Genomic DNA, 21,852 nt, shown 5'->3' on the forward strand with positions numbered 1-21,852 from the left:
TCGGGAACAAATATTCCATGTATGTCCTCCTGGTGTCATTCACCTTTCGTAAATAGTAGCAAGATTAAATATGGGTAAACTCTCGTAATTAATCTATAGATAGATACACATATGAATAAGTATATACTCATGATTATATTTAAGGGTTTTATATTTTTGAAATGCTGAATTAGGATATGCTGAAAGTTACTGAATTCCTTTGCATTAGAGATACACTCATCTCAGAACCTAAATTCATAAAAATCTCTAAAGAAACAATAGTTATTTGTTGAAATTATTCAGAAGTAGTCTAATATCCAACAGACCCTGTACGTTATACTGTCAACTTTGATTTCACAATTACTGAAGGCAGGAAGGTATTTGAGAAACTTGAAAATCTGGCAGCCCCACTGTTTTATCCTCCAGAAGGATTACCTTACCGAATATATACTATTACCATTTTGTATCGCAGACGAGTAGAGACAAGCAAAGTATCTTATTTATTTTGAAACCCTCTTATACAAAAACTAAAAAGGAAAAAAATGCTGGTTACTTTTTCTTTTAAAAGCTACTGAAAATTTTGTTCTTCAGTATCAAATGGGAAATAATAATTTGCTTAAAACTACCCTATGTTCGTAAAATTAGACCTACAAACTCACTGTCAGTATCCCAGACTGAACCTTCTACTGAAACAGCAATCGAGGTCATGTCATCATCACGTGTTGGGAGATTTATCCCCGAAGAGGCCAGGAGAGATCTACTCGAGGAAGGGAAGGTCATCAACAGAAGGCAACGAAAGCAGTTTGATGCTAATGGAATACAGCATGCGCAAGGCAGCAATTAAGTTAAGTATACCTTAGTTTAACCAGACCACTGAGCTGATTGACAGCTCTCCTAGAGAGGGCTGGCCCGAAGGATCAGACTTATTTTACGTGGCTAAGAACCAATTGGTTACCTAGCAACGGGACCTACAGCTTATTGTGGAATCCGAACCACATTATACCGAAAAATGAATTTCTATCACTAGAAATGAATTCCTCTAATTTTTCATTGGTCGGTCGGAGACTCGAACTTGGGCCTAGCAGATTGCTAGCTGAGAACTGTACCGACTCGTCCAACGAGGAACTGCAAGACAGCAGTGACTGTGCTTGTGGAAGTGGATTGTCGCTCAGAGCACTGCAACTGCAAACTATATTTTCACGAAAACCTATTTGAGCGCTTTGGCATAGGATATGACTTTGGCATCCTTTCCCTATAGACACACATTAATACGATTATTTCATGTATATTTATAATACGAAATCTAACACGTTTTATTTATCCAAGACCCAAAGGAAAGTATAGAAATAAGGAGGATGAATGAAGAAGAAAGAAACTAACGAAATCCCTCTTGAAAGAGGGAACAGTATAGGACTAAGACCGTTGTCGCAGGGTAACTATGAGATGTGGCCACCTGACTGGTGTTACAAGATCTTCTAAGAGTCTGGGTTTATAAAATATAGAATCTGTTTTGAATACATACACAGAATATGCAGTCATGAAGCTGCATTCTTTAATTATACTCGTAATAGTTTTATAATATCCATATTTGTATTCTTAATACTATTTCAGTAGCTTTATTCACACCAAATACTATATGCACTCGCAGTACTATTACAGTATCATTATTTATAGTTTTGATGCTAGTCTAATATCTTTACTTGCACTCCTAAAGCTATATCGAGATGACTTATGTATTCATTTTGCATTTTCAGTATCTTTCTGAACTCCTGACACTATTCCAGTATTTATTGTGTTCCTAATACTATTTAAACTTCTTATTTTGTACTGCTAATAAAATTCCATAGTCTTTGTATTCCTGATGATATTTCAGTGCCTGTCTTTGTGTTCATAATACTATTACATTGTATTTTTTGTACTCCCAGTACTATTTTGATATATTTATCTATATGTTTAACACTAAATCAATATCTTTACCGTGTTCCTAATACTATTAAGATATCTTTACCCGTGTCCATAAAACTGTTTTCAGAATCCAGTATCCAATGTAACTTTTTTCGTCACGTTCTATCTCGTCTGATAGTTAAGCAAGCCATGTATCAGGAAACAGAGGAACAGGCTGACAATTCAACATTTCATCATAAAATCTGCTTAAGTGAATAAAATTCACCTTGTAAGTGAATAAAATTCACTTTGCAAGTAACCAGCGAGGGAATTAAATTCACTTTGTTAAAAATATCGCGGTTTTAGTTTTCTGTAAAAAAAAACTACTGTGCCGGTTTTGTCTGTCAGTCCGAACTTTATTCTGATCGCACTTTTTTCTGCCCGCACTTTTTCTGTCCGCACTTTTTCTATCCGCCCTCAGATCTTAAAAACTACTGAGTCTAGAGGGCTGCAAATTGGTATGTTGATCATCCACCCTCAAATCATCAAACATACAAAATTGCAGCCCTCTAGCCTCAGTAGTTTTTATTTTATTTAAGGTCAAAGTTAGCCATGATTGTCCTTCTGGCAAAGATATACGATAGGCCACCACCGGGCCGTGGTTAAAGTTTCATAGGCCGCGGCTCACACAGCATTATACCGAGAACATCGAGAGATAGATCTATTTTCGGTGGCCTTGATTATACGGTGTAGGGGCTGTACAGAAAACCCTATTGCACCGAAGAAACTTTGGCGCATTTTTTACTTGTTTATTTGCGGGAAACAATAAACTATTTTTGTGATTAATATAATCCTTCAGCAATACACGGAAGCTCTGTCTCGCTTGAAAAAGTCCTTTCCTACTTGTGAATTTTTCATAAATATTCTGTCAATAAACATAAGATTTCCTTCTCTTGGCCGTTTTTCCATTTCCAGACAAAATCTCCTAATTAGGACTTTCTTAATTCCTTCCAATTAAGTCACTTTCAGTTGCTTCTCACACATCAAGTAAATTACCTTCGGCTAAATTTTAAAATATGAAATCATTATACGAAATGGAAATGAGGAGGAAAGCCTTCTCTTGATGTCGGTCATCATTAAATATTTCACAAAATGTATTACGAAAATTGTTTTCTGTTTTCTTGTTCTTTTACTTCTTCTCTTCTTAAGCTATACCCTGCACATAAGGTTCATAATGATATTCTCTGAGTGTATAAAGACAATTTTTTTCAATCTAGTCAAGACTTAATAATGTAACGTGATGTATCTTTTCATCGATACACACACACGCGCGCGCTCAAACACACACACACACACACACATATATATATATATAATATATAAATAAATATATATATATATATATATATATATATATATATATATATATATATATATATATATATATATATATAATATATATATATATATAGAGAGAGAGAGAGAGAGAGAGAGAGAGAGAGAGAGAGAGAGAGAGAGAGAGAGAGGAAAGGAAATTAAGGCAGGCCATATACAACTGTATGAATAAATAAGTAAAGTATTTTATAATAATTCTAATTTGAAAGATTCGTAGAATTGGTTCAAAGGTTATTACATACGTAATACACAATATTCAACCTGGGAATTGATGCCGAGATTTCCTCTTAATGGAATGGATAAACAATGAGTGAAAAATATGGGAACACGATGTATTGTTCAATCCATATTCACCGCAGGTGACTGCATGTCTATTCACCGTGTCAAGGAATGCTGAAATTTCCATCATGTGTAGCTAAATATTAACTTTACCGAAACCTGCTTTTATAGGGACCAAGATTCCCTCATCATATTACCCGATAACAGTTTCCCTGCCTGCAGAAGGCGTTCACAAAAGCTAATTACTGCATGAGGGTATGTATCTCTAAGTAATTACCACAATCCTTGAGTATGTAAGATTTGGAATATTTTGTCAAATACAAATTTACAATTGCCCCTTCATATGGAAAACAGTCCCCAATGTGGAAAATAATGAACACAGGGACTTGTTTACTCTCATACGTATGCAAAGGAAAACGTTTTAGTTGGGAATCATAATGATATTATTTCCAGCGGTATAATTTGCGCTACAATTCACATACATTCTCTCTTTTCATTATTTAAAAAAACTAAGCTCTGGGGAGCGATCAAAATGTTTTCCTCAACGTATATCGATAAAAAATATAAATATATATATATATATATATATATATATATATATATATTGTATATATATATATATATATATATATATATATACATATATATGTATACATATAGATAGATAGCTAGATATGTATGTATACAGCTTTGCAATTGCATAGAATAAAGAGTATTCTGATGTAAATCCTTTACTATAATCTTTTAATGAGAGATTTAGGGACACAGCATATTTTCCTTTAAGACCAGACGCCTGAAATGTATGAATTACTCGATGATTAAAATAATAAAAAAATTTACTATCAATTCAACGAACAAACTTTCAAATCCTCTCTACTCTCGCTGCATGCAAAGAATTTTATTTGCAAAATCCTCCTTATTCTTTGAACCATTTCAGCAACGAAAGACAAAACAGGAAATTTCATCATCATGGGACGATGGTTATCTTGTAATGAAAAGGTTCTGACAAAAAATATAGTCCGTCTGGCAACGTCAATTGCCGATTTCAGATAATGATACCGAGTCCGTTGGCCAGGAGAGCCGTCCCTGGAGCAGAATTCTTGCTTTCTCTTATTTACAATTTTATTCTTCTTTTCAATCCAAGATTTACGCTCATAGGGAATTTCCATTTCTTATCTTTCCAAGTTTGGATGAAATGTGTGAATCTCTTTATACAGAAAAAGTGATGTTTGGTTTCTTTTTTAGAGCCCTTTTTAAACTGAGAAACATCATCGAGAGAAACTCTAAGGTTGATTGTAAAAATTGTTCTTTGTAGTCTCAGAGAAACCGGCGCCTTAATACTTTGAAGCGTTGAACTTCACTCTAAAATGACGACAATTTACCAAAAAACAACAGAAAATAGAAGCAAGGAGATAATTGCATGCTTCCTATCACCATTTCTATACTGGCTGCTTACCCTATTAGTTTATAATAATAATAATAATAATAATAATAATAATAATAATAATAATAATAATAATAATAATAAGGAATAGTCACCAAACTGGAGAATCTTTGAACTGCTTTTCTCCATGGCGTGAACATTTGATGGGGTAGCCTGGCTGGTGCTACGTGTCTACGTGTCATTCGAACAATGGTCGAAATAATACCTGCAGAAAAGAGTAAGGGCATCAATATCTCTGTGGAAAGACAAAATCTAATGAAATACAGCAAATGGTTTATTGATTAAAGTAATTAAATCTGAGTAAAAGCTCAAGCTTAGTGGTATGCTTTAAAATAAGAGCAGTAAGATCTCTTTGACATTTTCTAATTAACAAATGTTTCAATAAAATTTATTAATTTAAGATTCTATGATAATTTTCAAAGGTAAAAAGTTTTTTCGACTGTATCAGTTTATAGCTCCATAAACTATGAACAAATTTTAAGAAATAACATCTTGATTGTTCAGCACATTAAGGAAAATAAAGACAGTAAGATGAATAGGGCCAAGCATATCTAATCGAAGAAAAGATTAAGATGAAGAAAATAATTCGAGATATAAACATCTTATTAGAATCTGTAGGTTAGTTCCACGGGAGGTAAAAGGCACTCTGTGTGGAGAGGAAGACACTCTTTTAGTATTTTTTTCTCTCTCTTAGATTAGATGCAGAGGGGTATGAAGTTAAAATTTTGCATTATAACTAAAATGTCTTATCTATCATTAATAATTATGAAGAAAAAAAAGAGAAAGGGGTAAATCATCACATGACTCATAATCCTAAATGCAAGCAATCGGTAACAACGAGGGACCTTCACGTAAGAGATTCAGTAGGTTGGTCTGTAATCTCCTACGCAGGAAAAGGTCGTTGGTTTTTAGTCATTGTAGAATAGAGACGTCTTAGTATTTAATATATACATGAAATGCCTGATTCTTTCTTTCATTTCGAAAGCTTTTATGTTTTTTGTCTTTTGTGCGTATGAATTCATATTACACTTAACAAATTCAAACTCTTAGAAGTCCATTGTTCCTTCTGTTTTCTCTCAAAGAGCAGAGCTTCAAAGGCTTCTTGTATGCGGGGGTATGCACGATTGTTTGCCTATCGTTGCCTTTAAAGGCGTTCTTTTTAAATCACTGCGCATGTATCCTGGTGGACTCCAAAAGAACGAGTCCCCATGACTCTTGTCACTGAGAAAGAAAAATGCTCTTCCTTTGAAGAGTTCGTCACTGCCCAGGGGGTTTAAATTTATGAGAAGCTTGCACTTAATTGTTTTTATTATTATCAAACTGTTATCACTAATGAAAAAGGAACACTAATGCATCTATGGAATTATTACTCCTCTCTCTTAGAAGGTAATGTTTTTGACTACTATGGTTACAAAGTCAGTAACATCTTTTTAGCAAGATTACATGAAATGGTTTGTATTTTCTTGCTATGTTCCATACAGCATAGCCTTATCAATGGTGGCAATGGCATCAGTGATTTTTGCTTGAGATCAGTGCTGTCCCCTATCTTTGTTTGATACACAATATCTTTAACATTACCCCATAGAAAAAAGTCCAGGGGAGTGATATCTGATGAACGAGGTGGCCAGGGAATTGGGCCATCCCCTCCAGTCCACCGGTCTGGAAATGTTTGATTTAGGAACCCACGAACATGCAGTCCCAATGTGGTGGTGCACCTTCTTGCTGGAAAATGATGGTTGGTTGAAGGTTATCTAGTTGTGGTGCCACATATTCAGTCAAACGGTCAAGGTTAACAACTGCGGTAATTGATGTCCTGTTGAAGAAAAATGGACCAATGATTTATTGCACATGATCCCACATCACACATTCACCTTTAGACTATCTCGGTGAAGTGCCCTAGTCACATGGGGATGTTCTGATCCCCAGATTCTCACATTATGTGTGTTCACTTTCCCTGAAACTTAAAAGGTTGCCTCATCGCTAAAACAAACTCGGCTGAGGAACGTTTCTTCTTCAGAAATTCATTCCAGCATGTTAACAGCAAATTCTTTTCATCTTGGTTTATCATTTGGCTCAAGTGCCCGTATGAGTTGCGCTTTGTAAGTTTACAATAGCAAGTTCATGTGTAGGACTTTGAGCACTGTTTAACGTGGTACCTGTAAGTGTCTTGCAGCAGTAAGGATGGACTCTGTAGGAGAACAATCAAAGGCTTGTCTTACACTCGATGCTTTCTTCAGATGTTCTTGGTTGTCCACTCCTCTCTTTATTCAACACTGTCCTTGTCTCCATAAATTTCCTGTGCCATGCACGAATTGACGGACATGACGGTGGATCTCTTCCATGCTTTGTTCTGTAGTTTTGCTAAGTCTGCATATCCCATTTTGTTTCAATAAACCAGGACACACATATTGCCTTTCCTTGAGGAGTAACCATTCTTTAGGGGTTCATTTAACAGTACCTCTTTCATCAACAGGGTACCTGAAATACACAAACGCAATGAAATTAAAAACTTTGATAACTGCTGAGCACATAGAACAAATCTGATTAAGATATCTCATCAATAACTTGTGTAATATATTTTTAAACTGTAAACAGACTTTATGGACACCCTATATATATATATATATATATATATATATATATATATATATATATATATATATATATATATATATATATATATATATATATATATATTGTTAAAAACCACTTCTGAAAGCAAACCCAAACCTCCAAACTGTTTTGCACCCCAAAATAACGTAATTTCACTGATACGTAACTGAGGAGGGTGTGAGAAATTCAGCCCCTATGTGAATTTCTCTCCATGCTCCCCTTTTTGGTGCACCTGTTTATCTTTTCTAAAGACCTGGCGACTGCTTGAATTACCTCTTTCCAGATAAAAGGAGAACGGAGAAGCAGCCTGCTGAAAATCCACCAGAAAGGTTGAGTTCCCCATAAAAACTGGCGAACATGGGTTGCCAGAAGCCACCAAGATTTGGGAAAGATCCCAACATAGAAAACGAGGACACGACCACCATCTCACGATGACAGTGACCTCTGGGAGGAGCAAGAAAACAAGCCCCCGGGGTCATATAAGGCGAGAAACAGCGGCCATTGCTCTCAGAACACCCCATCAGCAGACCGACACACTACCCCTTGCTTGCTCCTGAGCTGACCCCTCCACGTGGTCACTTTTCGACCACTCAGTGCCATTACCCATGCATTTTCCCATTCAACTCATCCCTCCAGGCCTGGTGAAATTCGACGAGGCCCCTCCATCGCTCCATTATAAGGTAACGTCCTGACTAGAGGTTTTTTCAACAGTCATATATCTTTAATTTCCAACTGCACTCATTTTCTTTTCTGAAGGGTGAGTTATCACAAAGACCTGACTCACTTAGCTAAGTGTGAATTTTAATGCAAGTATATGGTACCAGAAATCAAGTTATCTTGGCACCCTCTGTGCAGCCCTCGATTTGCCCAAGATTGTTATAATCATCCTTGTGTAACCGCTTGCATTATCAAATTACAGACGGTACATCAGCTGTGGAAACATCGACTTGTCTTGTGCTTCTTGCAATCAATTCTTCAGTATCCCTTTCAAGAGGGTTAATCATAGACCATTCAAATTTTTAACAGTGATAGCATAACTAACCACGTGGCAGCCCCTGTTGGATCTGCCTGTCATTCCCCAGTCTTCTGATTGATGTTTAATTGTAAATATATGCCATTTAAAGTAAACCTAAGTGTTTATCTGCAAGCCCCTTGTTGAAGTATGGCCCTCAGCCCAACTGTTTTTTTCTATTACATTTTCTGCCTAATCTAGCAATTGAAGTCAGATTTTTCAAGTTGTACAAGCAAGCCCCACTGTTCAAGAGCTAGACCCCAGATTGAACCCCTGAACAAGGAAAACAGTAAGTAGGCCAGGTGAGAATGTAAATATATATATATATATATATATATATATATATATATATATATATATATATATATACAAATATCGTTTAATATCAATTAGGAATAACTTACAGCCACATGGAATTAAAATTGATAAGTGCTTCATCCTAAGCAGGATTCGAACCGTCTCCTAGTTTGGAAACAAAGATAGACAGTGGCTTTGACCACCAGCTGTCGAGAGAGATATTAGTTGATTTCGACTTTTCCGTGCATATGCCTGTGGAATTCAGGTTCTGTACTTAGAATTGATATAAAATCTTCAGTACCATAATAGCTGATATGTATGTTTGTAACGTAGCTAATTATGAATTTTTGCCGCATACAGGTAACGGTTCTAGTCCTGCCGGGGATGAAGCGCTTATCGATCATAATTCCGCTTTGCTGTAAGTTATTCACAAAGTGTGAATTGAATATTAAACAATATTTGTGGCTGAATATTTTATCATAAAAATTACAGCCAAGGAACAGTGCGGACCTTGAAATTAACGAAAGGCTAGGTTCATTTATTTTCATGGAAAATAAAAGGTAATTCCTCGTAGTTTTGTGCAGTAGGAATTGCTGCACAAAACTACCAAGTTTCATCATAATCAAGGAAAAGTAATAGGATTACCAATAAATGACTTGTCAGCAAAAAAAATTAGATATTTGAAGTCAGAAAACCTCTGATATACAGGTCTAACATCTGACGGCCAAAGACCTCTGTCACTGCTTTTGAATTTTTCTAAAGAAAAGAATTAAAAATTCGTCAGTAAATTTACCTGTGACTTTTCAAAAAACAGGTCAAATTAAAAAGTTCTTAATGAAAATTACCTGTATCCATTACGGTAATTTAAAATCAAAGAAAAAGTGGTAATTCAGCACTGTTATTCCATAATGCCACTGGGCTTCAGGGTATTCATTGCAAGCATACGGTGTATTAAAAACTTTATGAAGTCACATTATCACATGCATTTATCTGTCATAACATCAGTAAGAGGTAACTCCCTTATGAAGAATGGGGTTTTGAATGATTAAGTTTTATTAGAATCAAATAAAAATTATATTTTGACCTTCAGGCTCACTTGCGACCTTCAGAATATATTAAAGTGAATTAAAATAAATTTAGCAATACCTCAGACTCTTGATGTCAAATTTCAAGATCTGAGATCTGGAGAGTAATATTAATAATAACCAGAGACATCCACCAGTAACAACAACAACAACAACAACAATAATAATAATAATAATAATAATAATAATAATAATAATAATAATTAGTGAAAATTTTCATAACTGGAAACAAATTGTGTAAGGCTTATTTCATGCATCTGAGAAAGAGATCTAAGCTGAAGTGTGTCGTCAGAATCCGTTCCTTTGTGCAACATCTGTATGTTATCTTTATGCTAAAACTAAATCTAGCAAAGTGTTGATAACAGGTCAAACAAGGTAAGTAGAGAAACTTTCCAACTATGACCCATGAACTATTTCCTGAGATACATTACTTCACTCAACATTTCACAGCACTTTTCCACGAGAAAATTTCTTCCTACAACTTCCAAATTACCACAAAAATATGAATTCCATCTTCGCAAAGACGCGCGAAAGTGGCAACTCCTGTTCACATACGAGAGAAGAATCTGTTACTTGCAAGGTTTTGGAGCCAAAGTTTCTCGGATGGAAGGAAGAAAAAGGTGCTGACGAGAGGGAATAAAAATTTAAAAGAGCTAGATTTCGAGGAATAACGGCTTTCTCAAAGCATCTTGCTTTCTGTTTCACGAATTAATTTTACTTTTTATTCTGATGACGTGAGAAAAGGACTCTGAACTGACAGTTGGATCAACAACGGCACGAAGATTTTTTAAGTTGAAAGATTCAAACGAGTATCACCACTTAAAGTCTGGTTGAATGCAATTCTACAGATGAGGCTGATTAATTTATTCAGCTTTTTACATTCTGTAACATAAGTTTATGAGTTATTTCGATAACCATTTACAATTTATAAGCATGTCTATATATCTGTACATCTACTTACCTATTCACCTGATTTCTTTTAATGAATCGTCCGCTTCTCTGAATTATATGTTATAGCATGTCTTTAGATATAAGCAAATTATACAATAGGTTTTGGCAATATCAATTATGATAGGCCGCACACATTTAAAATCTAATAAAACTCTTTCTTTCTTAAGTGAAAACGACAGGCAGACATCCTGGATCACATAAAAAGTCTAAGCGTTTCATGACCAATATCAGTACTTAATGCTCACTAAGATATATATATATATATATATATATATATATATATATATATATATATATATATATATATATATATATATATTATATATATATATATATATATATATATATATATATATATATATATATTCATGATTTTGCTTTGTAATATGTATATTTTCATGATTTTGATATATTTACTGTTCTAGTTGTCGTGTATTCTGTATATTAGTATTAGTTATATATGAATGTCTTTGTAATGTCAGATCTCACAAGAATTAATCATATCTTTCTTGATAATAAGATAGTAGGAAAGAGAGAGTTTTAGATCAGATGTTCCGTCATCGAAATCGCTTTGTTTTGAGTTGGGACGGGTGCTTGTTTCCTGTTGGATTCACGTGTTGACGGGCAGAGATAACAGTCGAGTTGTGTTGAGATTTTGTTATAAGCTTTGTCCCATACGATTTTCTGGTAAAGACGTGTGCCTTTTTGAGAAATACAAACGAGTTATTGCACTGAAGCACATGAAAATTGCATCAGGTTTAAGATTTCATTGCTCTGATCACATATTGTTCTGATTGAGTCCCATACAATTTTCTGTTTGAGTCATGTATGCCTTGTTGAGAGTAAATGCACGTCTCAATCGATTATGTCGTGTTTTGTAAGATTGCAGTTCAAAAGTTTTGCTCAGATAATGATGTCATCTGATTGTTTCATTTCCTACTGGAATCCTAAAAGTTTGCTCATTCTGATTTCAGAGACCTTTCTTGTGGTTCTCTCTCTCTCTCTCTTTCTTGAAAAGAGAGAAGTTATTAACGTAAAATATTTGTGAGGTCATTGATATCAAAATTAGCTTTTGAGACCTGAATGTAGGAAAAGTGTATATATTTGTAATGGCGCCTATCAGAAGTGTGCTTTGTTGAATCTGAAGTAGCTGCATTCCAGGTGATTTTGCGAAAGTTTTCACAAGCTTGTGTAAGGTAAAGTGAATTTTACTTATTATTACCATGGCATAATAAGGTATGTTAAGTGATTTTTGCCTTAGTGAAATTATTATTGGTAAATATTTTGTGTATTTTTGTGTGTTCTTGTGTTTGCAATCTCTTAATTTTTCATATTTTGTATATTTGTCATTTAAAATTTATTTACTTAGCAATTTAAGTATTTCTTAATAATTTAACATTGCACACTTGATTTAATTTTCATTTATTAAGATTTTCTTTTCAAGTCTTGAGTAATTCTTGATAGTTTAAATTTTGCTCTATTGATTTAATTTCTTGATAAATTAACCTTTGTAATTTAACTTGAGAGTTGATTAAATTTTGTGTTGCTTTCAAGTAATAGTAATTTTTCAGATTGTGAAATCTAATTATAAATTTTGAATTTAAAAATAAATTTTCTTATTAACTTTTTTTAAAAAAAAGCAGTGTTTCATTTACTGACCACCAGTGAATAGGATTAAATGTGTGTATAAGGCAAAGTGATAAACATGTTTTGTTCCTTTAGTTTTGCTGAAGGGAATTAAGACAAGGAAACAGTTAAAGTTGTTTGATGGAGTGATGCCCTTTACCTTTAGTATATTTCTTGTTTAATCATTGATACCTCACACTAGTTTTTATAAACTTAAACTGATTTCTCAAATGATTAGTAAGTTTGTTAAGGGATCACTGTTGCCTTTAGAGCACTCAGTCATCATTCTATTGTCACTGTATGTGAGTTCAGCTATCTGGCTGAAGTGAGGTAAAATACTGAATTCTATGATTAGTTGTGTGATAACCAGGTACTTGGTACACTTCGTGACAATATATATATATATATATATATATATATATATATATATATATATATATATATATATATATATATATATATATATATATATACATATATACATATTATATATATATATATATATATATAATATATTTATTTTATATATATGTATAAATATATATTCATATATATACATATAAATTATATATACATATATATATATATATATATATATATATATATTCATATATATAAATACTATATATATATATATATATATATATATATATATATATATATATATATATATATATATATATATATATATATATATATATATATATATATATATATATATATGCATATGCACACACACAAACATTGCAGATCACTACTATTGTCTCTGCTTATATTGTTTGTTAATCTTCTTTGTACAGCCACGCTGGTATCATATAAGCATCGCAGAGCCTTTGTAAATTTTCCCTAATAATAGTTTTGAGTTAGTGGCTGAGACAGTTGTCAGCATAATGAATAGGTCAGCACAACAATAATTTTTCTTCTCCATTTAGAACTGTAGCCTTGAAGAAAAGAATAGGCACAAGGAATTTGAAAAGTTTATTAGCATTTAATAAGTATATATATATATATACTGTATATATATATATATATATATATATATATATATATATATATATATATATATATAAAAGAACACCACTTAGTGACCAGGCACGAATCTATCTATGAGAATATAAGCACACACCAAACTTTCTGTTCTATGTATTAAAACTATGTATTAAATGTAAAGACCGAACACAGGTAATCCATCAGAGTACAAGAGGATCGCCCACACTTCAGATACTAACCAATCCTGAACCTCCATTCCAGTTCTCATGAATGATGGGGTCTGGATCCCCAATCTTATGATCTCCCTTCAAGAATTCCAGTAAAAAAATCTTTTCCATAAGAAGTTATCTTGAAGTTGTAATGGAATCGTTCGTTTTCAACTCCCAGAAAATACCTTTTTGCTTGTCTTACTATGCTTTAAGTGCTGTGTTTCACCAAGGTTCAAATAATATGTAAGGTTTTTTTCCTATGTCATTTATAAGAAAATATTAGGTACTATTAGTTGTATTACAATTTTTTTTTAGTTACACCTGGAACGCTCACATATACCAAATAATCGCTGTTATGATAGATGAAAAATGGTTACTTTTGCTCATAATATTAACTTCATTAACTTTATTCTTAAGAATGTGAGTTAAATTTAACAATATTCAGAGCGGTGTTTCATCACGCCAAGAACTGAGGGCTTGCGAGATCAGTTATTTCAAAAACTCGTCAATATCTTTTTTTATATATATATAAATAAAGTATTTTATTTACACAGTTTATCGTATAAACTGATTTATCTTATGCCTGAGAGATAAACAAAAAAAGAATCACGTAATATTTTCCATTTGAGATACGAGAAACTTCCAGACATTCTATGATGACGAAGCTTAAGAAACCTTTCCTCTTTACTTTCCTTATGGATAACAATTTCGAAGTTTGTAAGTCTGGAGGAGAGAATTCGCGTGACGAGGAAAGACAACAGAATATGTCTTAATTAAGAGGAAGTGAGAAAGCCTTAATTAGCGGATTTTGGCCGGAAATTTAAAAGTGGCCAAGAGAAAGATATTTTTCCTCATAGACCGAAAGATTATCAAGAACTTTGCCTTATGACTCCTACGTAAGTAGGAAATGACTTCGCAACGCAGTGTGTTGTCAAGATCTGACTCGCGTATCATGTAGATCAGAGTAGCTTATGTGTTTCTGATATATAAAATTTGATCATAATTTTCTTTTGACGAAGGGGACTCTTAAAGATACGCCCACATTAAAATAAAACTTGCCATAAACATGGTTCGGCAGCTTATCGCACACACACACACACATCACTAACGGCTTGAATACAAGTCAACTACATTGGCAGTCCTAACCAGTGCGTCATACGAATATCCAGCATTTGTCAATGATTCGTTCTCCATTTGCGGTAGCTGACTGGTTATCAGCTGATTTGTGGTATTTATGCAACAAGTTGACGAAGTGGTTTACTATAGTACGGCTGCACCCTAAAGCTCACATTGGTAGTATGTCCAATACTGAAGCTGATATTGTAGAATAGGGAACTCTGTGTTCTGATGCATTTCTTGATTCAAAAACTGCCTACTCTCTAATGTAATGAAAAATGCCAAGAAAAAGGAATAATTAGGCACTAAGGTTATTCCTTATTTCAATATAGCTTATCTTTTCCAACATGGCAGAATAAATACGCAGGCGGCAATGTAACTCATAAATGCTCTTTATCCCATGTAAATTGCGGAGCTCAGCAGAAATCTTTCCACTGTTCACTCTGCGTGATCGTTCCTCTTCTCTCTACTAAAACTGATTGACTCCTTAGTGTGCTTTCTTTCAGAGGTCTGCCAGCAGTTTGTCCCAGCTTTAAGTTCTACTTTTTAGTTTTCTGGAAAACTATTGAGACGCCTATTTGTCTGTCCGTCTGCACTTTTTCTGTCCGCCCTCAGATCTTAAAAACTACCGAGGCTAGAGGGCCGTAAATTGTTATGTTGATCATCCACCCTCCAATCATCAAACATACCAAACTGCAGCCCTCTAGTCTCAGTGGTTTTTATTTTATTTAAGGTTAAAGTTAGCCATGATCGTGCATCTGGCACCGCAACAACACAGGCCACCACGGCCAGCTGAGAGTTTCATGGGCCGTGGCTGAGAGTTTCATACAGCATTATACGCTGTACAGAAATCTTGATTGATCCGAAGAAACTTCGGCGCATTTTTTACTTGTTTACCATTCTTTCTTGTCGTTCCTCTCTTGACAAAATGATTCACATTAAGATGACATGTCGCCGACCTTTGTATAGACAAATTTTTGGAGAAATATTACATCAAAGCGTATTCCCAAGAATTAAAGTACCATAATAAATCCTCCAACCTAAATGCTGAAACTCTGGAATAAAACTTCTTATCACTTTTGTGAAAGTTCTTCTTCCATTTGCTTTCTCTGAGCGATCTGCTGCTTGCAGGCAACCGGTCACTGTTACCTTGCAATCGATTTGCTTCATTAGCATCTAAATGCCTCTGTTGCCTTGTCCTCGCGGCCTTCCAGACGTCCAGTGGATCTCTCCTGATCTCTCAGAGGATAAATCACCTCAGACATGAGGATGTCATGAATTCGTAATGTTACGTAACAGATGTGACATGAAGTGTTGATTACATGGTTTGTAGTTCTAGTGGTACTACCACTGGTTATACGGAAGAAATGAAGAGGTAAAGTCAGATTGTTTTGATATAGCTCTCGCATTTTGGTGATATTTTACAGGTATAGATACACAAGAACGAATGTATTTACCGTAAATCACACCATTCTGGTGACTGGATAATTTTCGCTGTATCAGTTACATGTCAGGCTGTCAGTACAAATTTCATTTAGATATTTCATGAGAGAAGTTCATGAACTTTTCGCTGTAAATGAGTAATTCTCTAGCGCAAAAATATTCCATAACGTTTTGGGCTTTACTAAAATGACTTATGTTACAAGCAGCGTTCAAAATAAATTGGCTTTTACATATATAAAGTATCTCTATTTATAGAGTTGTGTATCAGCAAAATTTCAACATTCATGCAAAATTTGGATGGAAATGCTCGCTAAGTGGATAAGCTGGCACTGCTGAATTACATCAAGTAATACTGCAAAGATTCTTAAAGTTTACGGCCATGAGCGTCAATCAAAAAGTTCTCAGCCTCAACCATAAGGATGTGAAAATATGTGAAACTTGTTGGCGAGACTGCATTCTGCAACCACTTGCCTCGTGCATGAATCTACACAAGAATTCAATCATTTGCTAATAATGCATTGAAGGTTTGCCCTTTAAAAGTTGCTAAGTGAAAGTAAAAGTTAAGAACAGACAATGAAGAAAGCCGTGTCAAAATTAAGTAACGATAAAAGATGTTAATGGGCCAGAAGACAATCCATGGTCAACACACTTGGTGACAGCTTCCCATCCTATTTCATCATTAAGAAGAGGTCAGTTAAAATGACCAACGGCAGAGGACTGCACAGATGGTGACCCCTGGCCGGACGTCCAGTAGCATTAATTCAGACAAAAAAATGGTTACAATTCCTCATATGGTATATAATGACAGGTTTCTGAATGCTGATCAGATAGACGAGAAGATGAGCATTAGCGCTGGCTCAGAACATACTATCTTCAAATATTTTATGGATGAGAAACCTGTCTGAGACATAAGCACTACGGATGTTGACACCATAACAGAAGCTGACAAGAGCTGAAACTATCAGGACATTTTAGACTTTTTCCATGCGGATCTTTGTCATTTCTACCCAAAGAAAATAACATCCCATGATTTCCCGTCTGAAACGTGAATCAAATGTCAAAGAATATATAAGAAAAAAAGACTTTTTTCTCCATCTTCTCAAAAGCCAACCTTGAGGCGTCGGTCTCAAGATAATGGCACTTGCGATTCTGGATTCTCATGAGGGCATCATGCAGGTCACCGAATGAATGGGGAGCAACATGCATCAGAACTCTGATGGGTAAAAAGAGAAAAAAAGGCATCCACGGCATGGGTGGTTTTGATAATTTCGATTTTAAATTGCACTCTCATTATTTGAATCAAAACATGGTATGGTTTGACCTCTATCTGTCACTGAAACTCAAACACCATCTGAGCTGTCAACATTTTAGGAGTAATTATGAAGGTATCCGGGACCAAGATTCAAATTTCTTTTGTATTATTTGCGTTAAAGCTTAGTTTTTACGAGCGGCTCTTTTCCTCGTTTTGTCTTAGTGTACTATATAAAACTTTATTTAGTCCATAATTGCCTTTGATCGTATTTATTATTGTTATTGAACATTACTGTCAAATTTTTATTCATAGCACTTAATACTTGCGTACGTCAGCAAGAGAAAACAATACCTATTCAATCCCTATTTAGTTCGCCTTACTAAAAAGCCCAAACCAGACCAAACAACAATGCATGAAGAACAGACATTCCGCGAAGCAAAGCACAACTTTAACAATTAAAAAAAAAACATAAAAAAAAACGGTTGTTATGCATTGGGGCACATGTTGGACGAAAGAGGCGGGGAAGGTTTGTGTGGGATTGCGACCCCAAGGACGGGGTCCTGCTTACGTCAAAAAGGGCTTCATGACCAAGCTATCAAAGAGAACGCCCGGCTCTTTTGGTCCTTGGTGAAAAGACAGGTCGGGGAACAATACTTCATTGGAATGTTCTCTCCCCTTCGTGACCTTAATTCTGCTCTTTTCTTTGCTCCTTTGTTATAAGCACTAGTTCGCACATGCGCAAACATTGAGACCCACGTTCGCGTGTTACCTACACAAGCCCATTCTCCAAAATAGATGAACACCATTAGATATATATATATATATTTGTGTGTGTACATATATATACATATATTTGTATATATATACTGTATATACATATATGTGTGTGTGTAATAAGTAATTTGAATACTTATTTAATTAGTAACTGAAGTAAGTAATTAAATCAGTAGTGAATAAATCACTTATTTAATAACTTATTTAATATATTAATTAATTCTGTGCTTATTTATTTAGTAACTGAGATAAAATAGATAATATAAGCATGATCAAATATACCAGTAGTACATCATGTAGGCATACGGAATAACGGAAACACTATAGTCTAGATAAAACGAGGAATATGTTATTACATCAATAACCCTCAGTTACGAAACAAGGTCAGACAATTTTTTCACCCAACCACACCTGAACAAACACCATTGTAGACAACGAAAAATGAGACTAAGGAAATAAGTAAAAAAAAAAAACAGTTGCTTTCATAAACCTTACTGATGACCTGCTCACCTATGGGATTCCCCTCCTTATTAATGGAAAAAAGAATGAGTTTATTAAGTAGTTTATCAGACACTCTACAGCCACAAAACTAAGAGGGAAAAGGTAAGGAGATAATTGACGATAATTAGCAGATCTTATTTCTGTCGGAGATTAATCATAATAGGAAGCAAGTCAGTCATTTTATGGTCGCTGATGTAGAACAAAGAGAGGCCTGCTAATTGATGCCAGGCAGCCTGAATATTTCATTGCCATACTTAGGCAACTCACCGGTCAACAGTACTTCCAATTTGATAAAAGTGGTTTGACTGGTAGACTGGCGAATGGCAATGAAGACTTGGCTCACTGGCCAAGAGAGTTCGGGTCGTTTCGGCCGTAAGTTATTTAGGCCGCAGGCACGTTTACGTGCAAATGGACGCCATGTTTAGTACCAGCCCATTGGGGATGTACGTAAAACATAAAATAATGACGGTAAATACCATAAACATAACGGTAAATACCATAAATATAATGTCTTATATTGTTTTGGAAATTATGGCCTAAATGACCAGGACAGGGCCAAGGTTGTATTGCTGTGCTCATTGTCTTTGTAAAAGGAACAGAATTCTCAATAATAATAATAATAGAAAAAAAAAATCACTTGATGGTAAAATACAAACAAGTGAATTCTTACCTAACACGCCTTTCCTCCTCTGGAATTTATTTTTCACTCTTTTCCCCTGATGCTTTAACCAGATAACTGCCTCTGTTCTGTCCAGCAAACAACAACACATTGTTCATAGCAATGTCAGCTATTGTTTGTGTTAAGTTAGAGTCGCTCTCCTCGACATGACAATTCAAGACATTTATATTTATCTACTTGTCAATAAGACCTATGTTATAATATAATTCCCATTAACTCCTATTCGATAAGAAGTCGAATTTTGCATCTTACGCTAATAAATTTCCACTGATTGAAAATATTTTAAAATGCTTCATAAATCCTAGGGTTATTGTCCCGTTTTCTGTACAAATTATTGTTAAACTACCTATCATACGTCATCAAAACTAACGGTAACCTAAGATGGCTTAGATTAAGCTGGCTTTTGCCAGCAATGATCGTTGCTATAAAGGTGGCAAGGCGTAAAAGCAATGGAATGCCTAGTGTGTGGAATCTAAGAACTTAACCAACAAACACAGACGACCCCAAACCTCGAACAGAGGTTACATCCATTAAACATGCATAATAGGCAGGTCTAAATGTTTAGCTCATTACCTTTAAACCATCGTGGTTATACACAGTAATAATAAATACACAGAAACATAGTGTGCTTTGTTAAACGTGTTATATCATCACTTTTAATTTTCACGGCCTTTACATCCATGGGAAACTATTTCTCAGACCGTCGCTTTTAATATAAAATGAACTTCGCTGTCCTGTTTACATCGTAAAGTAAATCTCTACTAAGTGATAGTAAAAACAATATGCAGAATTTACTAGATATGGATAAAACAGCATGATAGTGATTTATGAAATATTGTCCTTCATTTCTAAATGTAAAGATTTTTGCCCAAAACCGCTTGTCAAGAAAAAGATTTACCCATTTCTGGACAAGCAATTCTTTTTCAGATTTTAGGTTAGGTCCTAAATTTTGGAGACCTTTTAATTTAATGTCTTTGTGATAGCGTTCCCCACAACAGGTAATGAAGTTTTCATCGACTTTATATTTCCTTCTCGGATTTTAAAGTTCCCCTCGACATACGTGCATGGAACTGACATCCAAGATACGCACTGAATTTCAGGCATTTCGATGAAGTAATCTCACATTTATTATATATATATATATATATATATATATATATATATATATATATATATATATATATATATATATACACATACATATATATTTATATATATATATATATATATACATACATACATATATATACATATATATACACATATATATATACTGTACAGTACGCATATGTTGCAGGTAATTGGTACCCGACCGCGTCGGCCTTCAAGATCTCTCTCTCTCTCTCTCTCTCTCTCTCTCTCTCTCTCTCTCTCTCTCTCTCTCTCTCTCTCTCTCAGACTCTTGTTTCTATTTCTATGGTGTGGAAATCAATCTAAGGTGTGGAAATCAAAACTTATCTTACAAAAAATAGTTTATTCTGGGAAGCTAAAATATAACAAGTTAAAAACATGAAACATGGTAAATAAGATAAATGCTAAAAGAACAAAAGAATGTAAATGATAAATTAATATCTTCCCAAACACCAAAATCATAAATGAGATTCTTCCCCATTAGCATTCCCTAACCCAGATAATTCTCCATTGTAATTATGTCCTTAGCCACAGTTCCTTTTAAATGACCACTTCCCATAACGGCTACGTTACATATATATATGTTTGTGCAGATGCATGACTATCCCAGCCTACCATGGCTCCATTGAAACATTTGCCAAGGAATACCCCTATTAACAACAAAATCAAAAGGTCTGTGATACTATCACAACACCACGAACACATGTCAAAGCACTGATAATGAAAATGGCATAAAAGATAAATCACTAAAACGATAATCATGTCTGTGTTAACACTTGTAAAGGTCAGCAATTTTCAAAGTTCAATACTCACTCTTTCAGCAAAAAGGGAATCCCGATTCCTGAGCGTTCCAATGTGTCTAACTGCTCTGACTTTTCACAAAGGAATGAATAACTCTTCACAAGAGCCCTTCACACTTAGCGATTTTCACAATGTACAAACTAATACACACTTCTGTTTAACACACCTAGAAATCTGATGAAAACTGGACCCAAAGCTTCTAGAAAGTTCTATCTAGAACAGGAACGGAAAACTCCGCCTGGACACGTGTTGATGATGCTTCGAAATCCAAAGGTTAGTGTATGAAAAATGCTGAATTATCAGACGTACAGGTCACATCCCTCTACCTGCGAGATTTGCTAAACATTGCAACAGATCATGTCCTGCGAGCATCACAAATTCCTACTTTCAC

The 21,852-nt window shown here is 34.5% G+C and overlaps 1 protein-coding gene across 1 annotated transcript in view; it reads right to left on the bottom strand.

The window, feature by feature from the left end:
* LOC136829016 (aspartic and glutamic acid-rich protein-like) overlaps window positions 1-21,852 on the bottom strand; it is an 87,679-nt gene that overhangs the window by 32,931 nt on the left and 32,896 nt on the right. The window contains exons 3-4 of the mRNA XM_067087407.1: window positions 17,435-17,536; window positions 7,440-7,459 (exon numbers count right to left, since the gene is read on the bottom strand). Coding sequence (XP_066943508.1) covers window positions 7,440-7,459; window positions 17,435-17,536 — 122 coding nt within the window. The remainder of the gene's footprint in view (window positions 1-7,439; window positions 7,460-17,434; window positions 17,537-21,852) is intronic.

Source organism: Macrobrachium rosenbergii, chromosome 43 (assembly GCF_040412425.1).
Source record: "Macrobrachium rosenbergii isolate ZJJX-2024 chromosome 43, ASM4041242v1, whole genome shotgun sequence".
Taxonomy (NCBI): domain Eukaryota; kingdom Metazoa; phylum Arthropoda; class Malacostraca; order Decapoda; family Palaemonidae; genus Macrobrachium; species Macrobrachium rosenbergii.